The sequence below is a fragment of the Suricata suricatta genome, chromosome 4 (assembly GCF_006229205.1).
Source record: "Suricata suricatta isolate VVHF042 chromosome 4, meerkat_22Aug2017_6uvM2_HiC, whole genome shotgun sequence".
In the NCBI taxonomy this organism is placed as follows: Eukaryota; Metazoa; Chordata; class Mammalia; order Carnivora; family Herpestidae; genus Suricata; species Suricata suricatta.
Genome location: NC_043703.1, coordinates 144,925,117 through 144,941,423, shown reverse-complemented (window position 1 = coordinate 144,941,423; position 16,307 = coordinate 144,925,117). Strand labels below are relative to the sequence as shown.

General features: G+C 54.1%; 1 protein-coding gene across 2 annotated transcripts in view; it reads right to left on the bottom strand.

Moving 5' to 3' along the window:
- Positions 1 to 15,630, bottom strand: part of CIB4 (calcium and integrin binding family member 4) — a 50,544-nt gene extending 34,914 nt beyond the window's left edge. For both annotated transcript variants that reach the window (XM_029938128.1, XM_029938129.1), the window contains exons 1-3: positions 15,533 to 15,630; positions 15,100 to 15,134; positions 8,075 to 8,171 (exon numbers count right to left, since the gene is read on the bottom strand). In XM_029938128.1, coding sequence (XP_029793988.1) covers positions 8,075 to 8,171; positions 15,100 to 15,134; positions 15,533 to 15,586 — 186 coding nt within the window. In that variant the 5' untranslated portion in view covers positions 15,587 to 15,630. The remainder of the gene's footprint in view (positions 1 to 8,074; positions 8,172 to 15,099; positions 15,135 to 15,532) is intronic.
- Between the last annotated feature and the right edge of the window lie 677 nt (positions 15,631 to 16,307).

Genomic DNA, 16,307 nt, shown 5'->3' with positions numbered 1-16,307 from the left:
CTCTGGGCCAAGCCACAGCCCTGGACCAGCCACAAGCCAGCTCCAGGGAGGTCCTTCCAGGGCCCTCAGGGAGGGGTGCTGTGCCTACACTTGCCTGGCTGCTCCAGGAGCCACTTGGCATCCTAAGACATGGGGACGAGACGGTGACACAGATGACCAAGAAGGTGTCTTGGGCTGGGTGTCTCCAGGTGGCACCACGCTGCCCTCCCCAGGTAGCCTGGGTGTGTCTGTCTGGGCTCCAGCATTTGGCACTGGGGTCAAAAGCTCTGCAAAGCTCCCATGGTTTGTAATTCTTCTATTTGTTCTTTACCCAGAATTCCGTGAGAAAGGAAGCCCCGGAGACCTCTCTCAACGCACGGTGCATGGTAAACGCATAGTAACTATTTTAGGGTAAATGGTTGGAACCAGGTGTGAGAACCCCGTTCATCAGACTGAGCCCACAAGTGTGTCTTATTCGTGGGAATTTCTTCCTCGTAAGGAAATCAGCTGGACAAGAAGTGTCATCTCCCAGGGGTCCTTCGGGAGAGAGGGCCCCCCGGAGAAGCCTGGCTAAGCTGGAGGGTGATGTGGGGACAGGAGGAGGGGAGGAGGAGCCCAGGAGCTCTGAGGACACAGCCGAGTGGAGCATTCAAGAGGCTGGGAGTGGGGAGCGGGACATTCTGGGGGCAGCTGCTGTGTGTGGCGTATTCTGAGACAGCAACAGAGAGGAGAGGCTGTCTTTGTAAAGTGTTCCTGAACATCGGGAATGCAGGTGTTATTCATGGGTAAAGATGATGGACTGAATGCTTGCATCTATTTTCACTCTGACACCCACTGAAACTACTAGGAAAGGGAGTGTTTAGAGGCCTCACCCAGAGAAACAGAGAGAACAGGCGAGAAGAGCAGCGCCCTGACACACACAGGAAGCAGGTAGGAACAGGACTGGTGCCTGACCGGGCAGACACAAGAAGAGCCCACCCCCGGGCCTGTGGTCATAGCAGCCTCCTCTACATCCCAGGACCCATGGAAGGCTCCAGAGCTGCGAGCACCTGGTCGCACTACACAGAGTTCAGAAAAGGAGGATTGATTGCAAGTGTTGAAAGCATTGGCGTTCTAGAGCCTTCCACTCAACACTGTGTGGCTGGTCCTCCCCTAGCCCCTGCACGACACTGGAAACTTCTCTGGAGAGAGTCTAGTGGGAGCTTTCTGCACCGGCGGCGTCAGCCACATTGAGGTCTGGGGGTTAAATAAATACATGTGTGCTGAAGTCTGAGAGCCCAGCAGCCCTCTTTCTGGAACTTTACTCCCATCCTCTCTAGGGAGACCTCAAGAAATAGCCCCTCCAGGGTAGCTCCCAGTCAAAAATGCACCGAGGGCCTCTAGCTTTGAGCCAGCTCTTCAGCAAGCAACCCCCACTCTTCATTAGGAGCGGACGATTTCCAGAACGCCAGGGAAGGCCTCTGACACAAAGATGGAGACCCAAAGAAGCTGGGGAGGAACGCACCATGGAGAAAAGATCAGATAAGACATTGCATCCAGGAAAAAAGTAGATACTATTTTAAAACGGGGGTGGGGGTGGAATTAGCTCTTGGAAACTAAAAGCCTAAGGGCAGAAGTGAAAAACTGAATTAAGGTTGTAGATAAAGTTGAGAAAAGCTGCCAGAAAGAAGAGCAAAGAGATGAAGATGAAAAATGGGAGAGAGGAGATAAGAAGTAAAGGGCCGATCCGTGATGCAGGGCAGCAGGATATTTGAGTTCCAGGAGGAGAGAACATAGAAGACGCAAGGGAGAAAATGATCAATGAAAACAATTCATGGAGAGGTGCCTGGGTGGCTCAGTCAGTTGAGTGTCCGACTTTGGCTTATGATCTCATGGTTCGTGAGTTGAAGCCCCGCATTGGGCTCTCTGCTCTCAGCACAGTCTCCTTTGGATCCTCTGTCTGCATCTTGGTCTCTGCCCCTCCCCAGCTCCTTCTCTGTCTGAAAATAAATAAGTAAGCTCAAAACAAAAGAAAATGGAATGTACAGAAAGCATCTCACTTCTGAAAGCCTCGGGAAATCGGCAGAGCTTTAAGTGCCAACTTAATGATGAGTACGTAGAAAAATAACCAAAAGCAGTGATCACACCCAGGAAAGACAAAAACCAAAAAATGTGCAGAAAGGGAAAAATAACCATAATCTACTCCCTGGCTCAGCTCTGAGTAGCATCTGGAGTCATAACAACATACACACCGAATACTGATCCAACTGAAACACTTGTATACCTGCACTGGGAGGGCCGGGGATAGGAGCGGGGTGGGGGGTGGCCATGGGGGAGGGAAGAGCTAAGCCTCTTCTCTAAGCGGAGGTCAAAGGCTGAGGCATCTAGAAGGGGCCACACAAAGCACTCTCCAGAGATACAGGGCCAAGAGCCAAGAGTCAGCTAAGAGCTGCAAATGTTTGCTTCCAGAGAAGGGAAATGCGGGTAACCCTTGTGGGGCAACTTGACTCTTGGCATGCGTAAATAATTTTGATCTAAAAACTAAAAAAACTCAAAAACTTTTGAAATAAAAAAAATAACACTCCCATTCCTGCCCCCCACCCCCACCCCCTGCGACCCTGGTAATTTCTTGGAAGTCTGAATTAGTAAGAGGACTCTTCGTCTGCCGGAAGCTTTGGGAGTGGGTTCTTTGCAAGGTATTTATTCAAAGTGGAGACAAGCAAGCATCGGAAAGGTTCCGAAACACTGAGGACAGACAGAAACTGACTCGGAGCTTAAACGTTAGGAGTCACGCCTGCAGTGCCTTCTGTTACCTCGGGCAGGTTTGCTGACGCCTCTGGGCTTACAGTGCAGAGTTGATGGTGGAGGGAAATGTAGAAGAGGCCAGGCTGTGCACATGCCACCTTCCACCGGGAAGAGGCCCAGAGAACCCAGAGGCCGACAGATGTGTGGTGGCCCATCTGGTGTGCAAGCCTTCCTCCTACTGGCTCTGAGACCCCGGGATCTCCCCAGGTCCTTCACCACCACCCCCCCACCATCCTGGGCCCAGAAACCAGAAACCCGGGTCACACTGTGCCACTACTCATCCAAGTTTACAGAAAGCAAGATCATTATTTACAAGAACAGAAACATTGAGCTAATTCGCTTTTAAATACACCAAAGAAAGCCGCAATGAGAAAACAGAAACTTCTGAGTGGAAAAGGGCCACCATGTCCCTGTCCTCAGGCTCCCCACTCCCCAAACCATGGCCCACTGCTGCCCAGACAGCCCTCTCCCCTCACCTCTTCTGCTGTTGATGGGTAGACCCTTCCCGATATTAAAAATATTTTTTTCTAATGTTTTGTTTATTTTTGAGAGAGAGAGAGACAGGGTGAGCAGGGGAGGGTCAGAGAGACAGGGAGATACAGAATCTGAAGCAGGCTCCAGGCTCTGAGCTAGCTGTCAGCACACAGCCTGACATGGGGCTCGAACCCACGAACCATGAGATCATGACCTGAGAGGAAGCCGGTCACTCAACCGACTGAGCCATGACCCTTCCCAATATTAACCAACCCACTTTTTCCACCAGGGAATCCAAGTTAAGAAAACAGAGCTTTCTTCCCAGACCACTCAAGGCCCTGAGCCACGTTATAGTTGTACCCGAAGCTCCCTGGGGTCCAATTCTCACAGCCTTTGCCAGAGATGTGTTCTGGGCAGTGTGAGTCACACAACTCCCATCCTTGGGCCCGTAGAGGACACAGGGACCCTCGGGCCCTCACCCCCCAGCAGGCCTCTCCTTGCTCACTTCGGGAAGCAAGCCTCCCTCTGCAACCAAGACTGGAAAGACACGGAGGGAAATTTAGTCCTAAATCCCCCAAAGCTAAGTCTGAGGACCAGTGAAGATTGGTGACCAAGTGCCTAATGACTGGTAGCAAAAGTAGAAAAAGAGATGTGTATGGGAAGAACAGTTTGTGCCTCTGGGATTAGATCCTTCTTATATTTTTGCCCTACTTGGAACATTTAAAAAAAATGAAATGATGGTGACTGTGGATCCCATCATTCGTAAATGTCCTTACTTGGCAAAATTGGAAAGTTGGCGTCTCTGGCTAGTTCTTCCTCAAAAAAAAGAAAAAAAAAAAGTGTTTTTTTTTTTTTCTTGGAAATGTTATGGGACGGTGAGCATCCAAAGTCTGGGACCCAGTGTGGAGGCGGACACAGAAGAGAGCAAGAATGAGTGCCAGGGTCAGAGCCACAGGCTCGGGCAATGAGGAGGGCACAGGCACATAGCTCAGTGTCCTGTGGGTACCTACATGTGTGCTGGGACACCCCCCCAAATGCTTGTCTGGCCTCACTCACACCCTCCAGTGACAGGGAGCCCACTGTGTGCAGTGCTACTGGGCGGCTCAGTCGGCTAGGCGGCCGACTTCAGCTCAGGTCATGATCTCGTGGTTCATGGGTTCCAGTTCCGCCTCGGGCTCTGTGCTGACAGCTCGGAGCCTGGAGCCTGCTTTAGATTCTGCGTCTCCCTCTCTCTCTGCCCCTCCCCCACTCATGCTCTGTTTCTCTCTGATTCAATAATAAATAAAAACATTAAAAAAACTGTTTTAGAAAGCCTTCCTCATACTGCCGAGAAATCTGCATCCTTGGATGCAGGTCTACACCTAGAGCCCAGCCTCTCACGTGCATCGGAAAACGGGCCCTCCACAGGGCACCCCTCCTGCCCAGTCTTCTTTGCTTGGGGTCTGTTCACTTCCTCCCACCATGAACCATTCCTCTTGTGAAGTGACTCGCCTCAGCTCAGCTTGACTAGCAAGTGAGTTCTAACCCAGTGGCAATGGCTGAGTGTCCTAAATGTGTGAGATGGTTCTGGCTGTTTAGAACCAGTTGGAAAAGGAACAAAGAAACCAAAATGGGGGGGGAGGGTTGAAGGGAACATGCAAAAAAGTCCATGGAATCCCAATAAACACTTAACATATCTTCTTGGAAAAAAATACCGAAGGAGATAAGGCAAAAAGGTCACGACCACCATCCCTTGAGGTGGGCTACCCTGGTGGTCCTTATTGTAGTTTTGCTTTTGTGTTTTCCAATTGTTCTACAACAGTCCGGTTTTTATTTGTACAATAGAGTAAAATGGTAGCCGTTTAGAAGGATGAAATAAGTAAAATTAAAGAAGTCTTGTCCCAAGACCCCATCTCAGTTCCAGCCACTGTCCATGAAGGGCCTGGGGGTCTGGTGCTCCAGGGGTGGCCTGGGCTGGTGCTCCCTGTGGGTGGGGGCTGCCCGCACACCCTCCCACAGCCCTCCCACCACCGAGGGTCCCAGACCCCAGGCCACCTTTCTGCCCCTCCCTCAGCTCTTCTCAAGGCTTGCAGCCTCCCCCTCCCCTCTCCCCTGCCCCCACACCGGCTCTCTGTTCCCGAAATGGAAGAGAGCAGTGGACAGGGAGAAAAATGAGGGGTGCGGGGGACTGTGGCTTGTCCCTGCATTTGTTTTTACACAGCACAGGGCAAACGCGTTGTTTTGCAGACAAGGATTCATGCTTAGTGGGGGATGGCATGGGGTGAAGCTGGGTCCTGGCTGTCTGGGGCTCAGGACAGAGCCCCCAGGCCCGACTAGGGTGTTCTAGGGCCATGTGGAGTGCCAGCCCACGCATCTGTCACCCATCACCCGTGGGGGCCCTCCAGGGCTGGTTTTTGCCTGGCGATCCCCCTTGACCCCCAGGATGCCATGCAGACCCAGCACTCAGTCAGCACTGAACCAAGCCCTGATCAGAAGCGGAGTCCCGGGTTAGAAGCGAGGTCAGAGCCAGCCAGGCTCTGCGGTCACGTGGCCTGAGCAAGGGGTCCCCCTCTTTTGGGGCTTCAGTTTTCTGAGGGGGAAAGCCAGGGCAGAGAGCACTTGGCAGTGCCTTCCTTTGGTGGTCTCTGAGGGTCTTTCCAGGCTTTGCATTCTGAAATTCTGTAACTGCCCAGGGACGCTGCCCTCCGTTCAGGGAGCAGAGGACAAAAGTTTCCATTCGGTTCCACAGCCTGAGTGGAGAGTCTAGGTCTGAGACACACCCCAGCCAGCGCGTGCCTGGGTGTTTGGGCACATGCATGTGTGTGCGCTTGTGCATGGGGGTTGGGGACGTGGAGGTGTGTGCTTGGGGGGGGTGGTGCAAGTAGGCGGTACACACCCTCCAACTATTTTACCTTCTTGAGGACTGCGCTCCTTTCCTCTCCAAGACCCCGGCTCCAGCTCCCCTTCTCTACTCCCCTTCCACACCCCTTCTCATTTTTTATTTTCTCTATTCCTGCCTCCACGTCAAGCTCCAGCTCTGTGCTCTCTCTTGGTCTCTGCCCAAAACAAGGTCCCTCACTTCAGAGAAGCTGCAGAGTCCTAGCTGAATGCGTGTCCCTTCCACCTGTTCAGTCTCCTCCTTAGGACCCCCCCGCCCACCCTGGGTCCCCAGCCCTCTTCCAAGAGGTACTCTCTCTCAGAACCCATCTTGTTCCAGACGGAAGAGAAGATAGGCTCGCATTGCACAATGACAAATTCACACCATTATTCTGCCGGGATCCGAATGAAAAATCGGGAAGCCCGGCATCGCCATGATTTGTTAACCTGACATTGCCCCTCTACACACAGCACAACTTTTAATGAAAAATCTTGGGCGTGGTTGGGGGCCCCTTTATTGTGCTGCTTTGGGCTCTTCCAGGTGCTTTTGGTGCTTTTGGGAGGGAGGGCAGAGCCTTTTCACAGCAGGAACTGAAAACTCAAGGATGGTCCTTAAAAGACTGGTAGTGGGCGGTGGTAGTGGGTGGCACTGACAGCTCGTGTGAGCACCGCCTGGGGGGTGCAGCGAGCCTGGGGGAGCACGTGCAAACAACTCCCAGCCACCCCCACCAATCCACCTGTTTCACAGGTGGGGAGACTGAGGCACAGGAAGTGGTTTGTCCAAGGATTCTGTTATAGCAAGGGCAGGGTATCGGGGGGGGGGGGCGGCTGTGCACGTACAATGGGTATGCGAGTTATGAGATTTGGCCCAGGAAACTGGGAAATTGAGAAGATCTGAACATTTGGCCCACCTCTCTTATCTGTCAGGCTGCAGGTCAGGGAGGATCAGCTAAATTCAGGGGGAGAGGATAAAGGTAACTAGAACAAAAATGCACGTGTCCTTCTTTCCTGCAGTCACACCTGGAGATGGAAGGAGGTGGGTTGGGACGACAGTCCCAGGCTCCAAGTCTTGCTCCTGACTTCTCAAGGAAGAAACTGAGAAGGTTCTCAGTCATTCTAGAAAAGCCCTAGGCCAGTGAGGCAGCCTAAGCAGAAGAGAAGGGCTGAGGAGGGGGCTGGGAGGACGACCTGGGGTGGCACCCTGATTTCCCCAAGGCCCGAATGAGAGTGAATCTCTCTCCCCAGGGAGAGAGAGTGCTGGCTGGTGCAGGGTCCTCCGGTTGAAGGGGTGGGGGTGGGGGTCAGGTAAATGGTCAGCAGAAAGCTGGTGGGGGAGGGGGCAGGGGTGGTGTTTAAGCTGAGGCTCAAAAAAGAATCACAGGCAGTCTCTGGAAGGTCAGTCAGCAGAGTCGGGGGACCTCGGCTAGGCCTGCCACTGTCACCGATGAGACCTGGAACTAGTTGCATTGCCTAATGCCCCTCTGCCCCTCACTGAGAAATGGCTACTGTTGTCATTCCTGTCCTGCCTACGGGACTAATACAAGGAGAGAGAGAGGCCAGATTCACATAAAACGTGCTGGGGTAGGGGTGCTGGGGGGCTTAGTCGGCTAAGCACCAACTTCAGCTCCGGTTATGATCTCACTGTTCATGGGTTCGAGCCCCGAATCTCGCTCTGTGCTAACCACTTAGAGCCTGGAGCCTGCTTCAGATTCTGTGTCTCCCTCTCTCTCTGCTCCTTCCCCGCTCGCACTCTGTTTCTCTCTCTCTCTTTCTCAAAATAAAAACAAATTTTAAAAATGTAAAAGCAAAGTGCTGGGGAAACGTGCCCTGCTGGGCCCCGTGCCCGGAGGTCCACAAGCCCCTCCGGAGAGAGGCTACCACCAGACAGCCCCTCAGTCAGCGTGCCCTCCCCTCCCCCAGTGGCCTCCCCCCCTCCCCGGCCCCCATGGCACACCTCACCCTGCCCCCATCCGGCACTCACCCTCAGGGCCGGCAGGGAGCTGACCTGGTCTGTGGTCAGTGTCGCCTCCTTGTAGTGCTTCCCAGGGGGACAGAGCTTCAGGAAGGTGTCATGGATGCTGAGAAGAGAGCGCAGTGAGCTGGAGACCACGTGTCTCCCCCGAGGGCATCTCTGGAGGAAGGGGGCTTACAGCTGAGTGACATAGTCAAGGCAGTTAGACCTTCCATTCCACCCTTCTAGAAACATCCTTGAGGACTCCCGCGTGCCCAGCACACAGCAGGCGGTGCAAAGACGAGCCGCCTGAGGAAGAGGGCGTGAGATGCTCCCTAGCACGGAACATGCTGCACAGGTGTATGGGTTCTAGAATGTCAGAGCGGGGAACCCTCTGCGGTCAATCGGTCCAGTCCCTCACGTACAGCCCAAGAAGCCAGCAGGGCCTTGGGGAAGCCAGCGTGCCACCCCACGCCATCTGCCGAGCCCCGCCCTTGGCCCTGGGAAAGGAGGCCACAGGGCGGGTGTGGCTGAGCCAGGATGGGAGCCCAGCTGCTGGCGGCCACCCTGCGCTCACAGGCGGGCTCCCAGACCCCAGGCCGAACCCGCCCCATCTCCCCTCAGCCGGCGTCTCCACCACAGGCCCACACTTGCTTGTGGGGGGCAGGCAGATGGTGAGGGGGCTGTGTGACCTTTGAGGGGGAGGGGGCAGGAGCCCCAGGCCGAGAGAGCATGAGCCCTCATCCTCTGACCCTCCTACCCCATCCCGGTCACAGCTCTGGGGTCTGTTAGGCCCGTGACCCAGACAGTGGAGAGAAGGTGGCCTGGGACACCAGAGGCCCACACTCCAGGCCCTGCTCCAGGCCACTCCCGTGCTGTGTGACCTCAGCTCACTCCTGAGCCTTTGTCTCATCATCGGGAAAATGGGCAATAATGGTATCTGTCTTGGAGGGTGGGGGGTAAACACAGGCTGCTGATATTCAGGCTCTATAGTCAGACAGACCTGAGTTCAAGTCCTGACTGCCCTCTGGCAGCTCTGAGACGTTGAGCGGCGTTCTGAGGCCACCTGAGCCCATCTCGTCATCATCGCAGTGGGAACAGTCCCCCCTCACAAACAGGAGTAAACAGGAGGAGGTGTATAAAGGTCAGCTCGGTGCTTGGCACTGCGAAGGCCCTCAGGGGACCCCAAGCCTCTCCCTGTCCCTGTCCGTGTTCCTATCCTGCAGCTCAGAGGTGCCGTCCCCTGACTCCCAGAGCCTGGACCTAGACCGTGACGGTGGGTGCTCTCTAACCTGACCTGGGTCCCTGGCCTGCCCTTTCTTCTTCCCCTGGGATCCTTCAGGCTCCAGAACCACCCTCTCTCCACTGGTCCTTCCTTCTCTTCTGTCCACCCTCCCGCTTCTCAGCTCCGCCCAGTGCTCGGAGGCAAGCATCTGGTCAAATTAATTCATCCTCAGGAAGGAGTGACTAACAGCCCCTCACCGTCACCTGCAGGGTGTGTGGTTTGTCGACCCAAATGAACGTCTGATGGCTGGAACTGAGGGACCCGTGACTGAGTGAAGCATTCAGAGGGTGATTTTGCAGGTGAAGATTTGGAGGCAGAGAAGGCCTTCCCGGGGCTCTGATTATGGCAAATGGAGGCCCAGCACCCGTCATCAGGAGAACTGAGTCAGGATCTGCTCCCCGTCCAGCCTCTCATGTTTTCACAGCTCACCGACTGGGAAAACGTCCTTTAGATCCCGGCCATGGGAGAGTAGAAAAAACATCAGCTGTGTGTGTGCTCTTATTCTGTTTTCCCACCGGCTGCCCAGACATGGCTCTGATCTCTATGGTGCTTCCCACCGCCCTTGCCCTCTGGCTTCCAGATGCTTCCTGATGGCTTTGGCCCAAGGGAGGCACCCTCGAGAGACGGGAGTTGGTGAGAGAGCCTGGTGGGGTATGTCCCCCTCCCCCTTCCAGCCTTGGCAGGCTCTAGCGGGGTCTGTGGGATCCCTCCAACCTTCACTCAGCTCCGGCTCTCAACTGGGCACTTGGGGCCTCGGGGCCAGTAATCACTAGTCTTTGGATGTTTCCCTCAGCCTCTGTGAGCAGCCCCTTCCCTACAAAGTCCCTTCAAAGACCCCAGCTAAAAGCTCGGCCTGTTTCCTACTTCCTGCTGGAACACAGCCAGACGGGTCCTGCGGGACCAGATCCCTCTCTCGCTAGCTGTGTGATCTGAGGCAAGTTGTTGGACCTCTCTGGGCAGAGAGACCTCGGCTCCAATCCTAACTCTGCCCAATGGGGAGCTAATCCCCATCACTGGCTCTGTGCTGACTCATGAGAAGGGCCTGAAAACAGGAGCCAGAATGGTGCATGGCTATTCGTAAAGAACGGACTCCATCAGCCTTGTGAGGGGCCCTGAACTTGTCACCAGGCACTGCTTGACAAGTTGAGGAGGGAGCTGAAAAGCGGGGTAGGGAATAGGTGCTGGAAACCTTCTCCAGGAAAGCACAGGGACGCTGAGGGCACTGAGGAGGAAAAGAAGGCCATCATCCGTGGAGGGCCCCGTGGCCCACGAGGAGAGGGGGCAGTGGGAGGGGGCAGGCTGCAGGAACTGTCACTGTCATTGTTAGAACTCTGGCCTGAGGTGAGAACAAGCAGACTGACTTTCAGTAAGTTGTACTAATTTTTAAAAATTCTCTGAGCCCCCCAGGGCCCCTGGGTGGCTCCGTGGGTTAAGCCTTTGATCCAGCTCAGGTCATGATCTCACAGTTCTGGGTTCAAGCCCCACATCAGGCTCTGCACTGACAGCTCAGATACTGGAGCCTGCTTCAGATTCTGTTTCCCTCTCTCTCTGCCCCTCCCCCGCTTATGTGTGTGGCACTCTCTCTCTCTCTCTCTCAAAAATAAATAAATAAACATAAAAAAAAGAAAAAGGAATTCTCTGAGGCCCTGAGTGATTACAGCTGGCGCCCAGGGTGGACCGCTCCCCCATGGCACCTTGGCTCCCACCAGGAGTGGTCCTCACAGGCTGCCAACTCTCATGGACATTTTGCTTGTAACCTGGGCAACTGTCTTGTAAATAAGGAGCCATTATTTCTATTTGACAGGTGAAACTGAGGCTCAGCGCGGTAAAATCACTTGCTTAGGGTCACACAGTGGTACGTGTTTGCCCAGAGCTGTGGGCACGTAGCTCTTTTCCCCAGAGCCCAGAGAGGGGAGGTGCCGTCGCCTCATTTACCAAGTCTGTGCGCTGGGTGCACTCACGCACATTTTCTCGTCTAGTCTTTCCAAAGTTCCTGTGGGAGAGGCATCAGGATGATCATTTCTAAAGAAGGGTAAACTGAGGCTCAAGGCGGCTAAGGGCTGTGCCCAAGGTCACACAGCTTGAAAAAGATAGAGTGGGGCCCAAACCTCACAGCAGGCTCTTTGGGGCTGTGCGGCCCACCCCTAAAGGACCCACCCCCACCAGGTGTGAGTCCTTCAGCCCCGCCCCCCTCCCCAGAGCTTTCTGGGTAGGGGTGCCGCGGAGAGGCCTTGTCCGGAGTTCATGCCTTCCCGGGCCGCCGCTGAGTGGGTGGGCAGCCGGCAGATGAATCGTGGCTGCATCTCAGCTGCCACAAAATGTTCTCCTCCTCCAAATATGGATCAGCCGGCTCTAAATGGAACTCTGAATTAATCACTAATGGACTCAAGAGTCAAAGCCATTTGAAAAGCTCACACGTTCAGCTTGCCAGAAATCAAGGAGCCAATGCGGCGGCCCCTCCCAGACAAAGGGAGGGGCCGTATTCGAGCTCAGAGGGAGACCAGCCCCACAGCTCACACTCTGTGGGACCTGGGACCTGCCACAACCCCTCTTGTGCCTCAGTTTCCCCTCTGTCAAATGAGAGATTCAACGACCCCTCCCCCCTAGCGCCCTCCAGTTCAGGCATCCTATGGGTGTTTCTGTACCTTTCTCTGCACCCTTGCCTCAGAGGCTCTATTTAGTGTTCAACTGGATCCCACATTAGAAACATGTGGAGACTCGGTGAAAGGACCGGAGCCCACCCCTAGAGACATATTCAAGGCCAGGGAGGGGGCAGGAGCTCTAAGTCCTGTGAGCTGCCATGTTCCTGCTGTCCAGGTAGGACTGAGAACAGGTTCGGTGCCCGTCTCCGGATCTACTCTTTTCCTCTGGGCTCAGCTACCTGGGCCGCAGGGTCAACAGTCCTTTGCCCTACAGTACAGCCTGCAGGCATTTTATAAATAGCCCTGTCTTTAGCCAGAAAAGGTGGCTTTTATGGTCTGCTCTTTTCAAGCTGTGTGGCTTGGGCAGAGCGCTTCATTTCTCTGAGCCAGTTTCTTCATTGCAAAAAAAAAAAAAAAGAGGTAAGAATAGCATGAAAATAACAGCTACCACATAGTCAACACTGACCCACATGTCAGGTCCTGCTCTAACCCCTGATATGCATTCGATCAGGTTGAGTGCTTTATATCACGCTTTTTATAAGCGTGGGAATAGGCGGAGCAAAGGCTGAGCAAAGGTAAGAAATTCACCCACGGTCACAGAGCTAGAAGGGGCAGAGCTGAGTCTCGAACTCAGGCCTCTGGCTTCAAGGAAGCAAACTTGTAACCACTCTGCCTGCTGACTTTCTGGGGCTCCAAGAGGACCAGCGCTAATGGCCAGGGCGGGGCCTGGAGGCTGGAGAATGTTGGGACCTCTGGATGCTAAGGGCAAAGAGCAGCCTTAGGGCCAGGTCCCCTCACCCCCCACCACTCCACGCAGGGGGAGGGGACAAAGCTTCAGGCTCCCAGAGCAGACCTATGGGCAGCCTGAGATCATGACAGGAGAGGTCACTGAGGGACACAGAGTAGTCCAAATTGGAGGCAGTCCAACCTGCGCTCCCACCATGCAGGTCAAAAGGAAGCCACCTGTGCTCTGTTTGGGTCCAGCCTCAGAGGCAGATTCGCAGCCATGGCTGCAGATAAGAACCCGGAAGGACCTATGCACAGAGCCTAGAGAGACATCTGGAAGGTGGAGGCTTCTCAGGGAGCAATCAATCAGAAGTCAGGGGGAGCTGACCTGGAACTGAGGCTGAAAGGGCCTTTGCTCCTTAAAAGAGCAACAAGATGAGAAAGAAAATCCTTACAGGCTCGAAATTTAGGGTGGACACACTCCTTCTTGGAGAGCCTCACCCAGGCAGCCCGGATGGGGAAGGGGCTGGCTGGAGGACCGGAACCTGTCACATGTGGTCTGTGCCCCCCAGGGGGCATCCTCTGCAGGTCTGGTGACCAGGCCTTTAAGTCCTATGCAAGTCACAGATAAGAGGTGAGAACATACTAGATAAGGCAGAGCCGGCCTCTTCTGGAGGTGACTCCTGTCTGTAGGTGTCTTGGATGCTTTTTTCAAACAGACTGATCTATCCAACTGCATTGCCATCCAGGCCGAGTTTCTTTGTCACGGGAATAGGAAAATCACAACACGTCTCCACTGGCCACAACGGAAAACTGTCTAAAAGTGACTGGGACTTAGTCTAGCAGACAAGGCGCCCGTACTAACACTGACGCAGTCCGTCCTCCGGCTCCCCTCCAACAAGCTAAGCTACGGTCAGCGCGTGCGCGTTTGTGTGTGTCCTTCCAGAGAGCTTCCCTTGGCGTGTGTGCTTGTGCGTGGAGAACCTTTTGTTTTACAAAAACGGAAGCACCCTCTATATAGCAGTTTAGTTTACCCGAGTAACACGGTTTGCTTACGAGGTTGAATGGAGCATGTCCTCCAAAAGCTTCCACAGACAGCAGGCACGAGAGGCAATTTTTAAAAATCATTTGCCTGTCAAAAAATAGTTACCTCACCTTCACTCTTGATTAATAGGCTAGCTATGACTTAATTCTAGATTGGAATTTTTTCCTTATAATTTTGAAGGTCTTGGGACACCTTGGGGGCTCAGCTGGTTAAGTATCTGACTCTTGACTTCAGCTCAGGTCATGATCTCAAGGTTTGTGAGTTCGAGCCCCATATCAGGCTCTGCACTGACACTGAGTGGTCCACTGCATGGACCTTCTTGGGATTCTCTCTCTTCCCCTCTCTCTCTGCTCCTTCCCTGCTTGTGCTCTCTCTCTCTCTTGCATGCTCTCTCTCTCTCAATCAATAAATTAAAAAGCTTTAAAAAATAATAATAATTTTGAAGGTCTTTAACCTCTGTCTTCCAACCTTTGGACTTTCCAAGTGCCAAACCATTCTGATTCCTGGTTCTCTGTATGTCTTTTGTTTTTGTTTTCTTTCTCTCTGGAAGTTTTTAGGCTCTTCTCATTATCTCTGGGGTTCTGCAGTGTTATGATGACATGATTTAACGTAGGCTTAAAATTTTTCTCTTCAAGTATCTAGCATCCCTCTGCTTCCCATTCATACCTAACAAGCGGGGCTCACAACTGCTGACCCGGAGCTCGTCCCCGAGGCCCTGAGGCAGGAGTCTGTGTGCTCAGCTCTGTCCAGAGGGTAAGCGCCTACCTTTTGCTGGGCTGGGGAAGGGGTGCTGAGTGGATAGCAGAGCAAGAGGAGGAGTCACCTTTCTGGGCCTGGACGGAGCATTCACACACTGTGCCAGACCCCGCCCCCCCTCCCTGCAATCCGATGAGGAGGGCGTCTGCAGCCCCTCCACTCTGCATGATGCTTGCCTTTGGCCTGGAACCTTCTCTGGTGGACAGCACCCTGCATGACAACAGGGACTGTGGGCTGCTCCCCAGCATGTCGGGCATGTGCCAGGCCCTGAAGAGAGGCTTGGAGAGGGAGCCTTGGTCTAGAGCGATTCAGTCATGCATCCTAGTTTATCCAGCCAGGCTTTAGCCCTGTTTCCTAAGGCCTTTCTTCCTTCCCCCCATTACCCCAAGGAGGCCCTGTCCACTTCCTTGATTATGTGAAGAAATCCTGCATCGGATCCCAAAGTGGCTTAACGCCTGAGGTTTCACTCAGCTCCAGCTGAGCCCTGGCAATCATGGTGTCAGGCTCTCCTGACTGGGGTCTGTCTCTGCCGGCGAGACCCACACGCAGGCACCAGCATGAGGCCTCTGTTCAAGGGGAGGAAAGAGGCCCCTTTACTCACCACAGGATTTCGTGCCTGGTCAGGAAAGTCAGGGCCTGCAACAAACCACAGACAGGTGACCTGCCCACACCGTCCAGCCCTGCCCTGGCCCTCGGGGGAATGGAGAGCTTCAGGGACTGGGAAGGAGAAACCCATTTTCTCATCCCAAAGCTGGTGAAGTGGAGGCACCCCAGCTGTCAGCAGTGGGGGCCCCCAGTGGTGGCAGGGGAGCAAATGGGTTCCCTTCCTCCTCCCCAGGCTCTGACTGCAGAGAGGGAGAATTGAAGTCAAGACTAAAACCCAGGGCTCTGGAGCAGGAGACAATGGGGGAGGGAGCCTCAGAGCACTGGTCAGGGATCACGTGGATCCAGGTTCCACGGCCACCACTGCCCTGCCTGGGAAACTCTCCACCTGCTCCCCGCTCTTCCCAGAATCCCCTGCCTGATCTACCCACCTGGTATTCTTCCAAGTCCTCCCAGTGCATCTGGTGCCTCAAACATTGCCCCATGCCAACCCCACCCTTCTCTCTGCTGAAGTAGAACCACAGCCCCAAGGGCCAGGCAGGTAATGTGACCAGGTGATCGGTTGCCATGGTGACCTTCATTCCACCTTCTGCCCATTCTACTTGACTGAGCCTCTGAGTGGGCCAAGAAACAGATTCTTTTGGTTCTCAAGACTAACAGGCATCATCCCCTGTAGGCACAAACAACAATGAGAAAGGCAAACCCACAAGCAGGGCTGAGAACCATCCTGGGGGCTCAGGACTCACACTGGCTGGGTTCAAATCCCAGCTCTGCCACATGCTGACAAGACCCGTGGCCTTGGGCAAGTCACTCAGCCTCTCTGGATCTTACTTTCCTCGTCTGTAAAATGAAGGTGATAACTGTGTAATTGCTATGAGGCTGATTTGAGTTAGTACAGGTAAAAGTGTTGGCACATTGTAGGTGGTCAATGATGTCCGTTAGCTATTAGAACCACAGCCCAAGTACGGTGCCAACTATGGGGACAGAGTGACGAATAAACATAGACTCTGACCTCAAGAAATGACTGAGGGGCGCCTGGGTGGCTCAGTCGGTTAAGTGTCCAACTTCAGCTCAGATCATGATCTCACATTCATGAGTTTGAGCGTGGCGTCGGGCTCTGTGCTGACAGCTAGCTCAGAGCCTGGAGCCTGCTCCTGCTTCGGATTCTGTGTCTCCCTCTCTCTCTGCCCCTTGCCCTCTCATGCT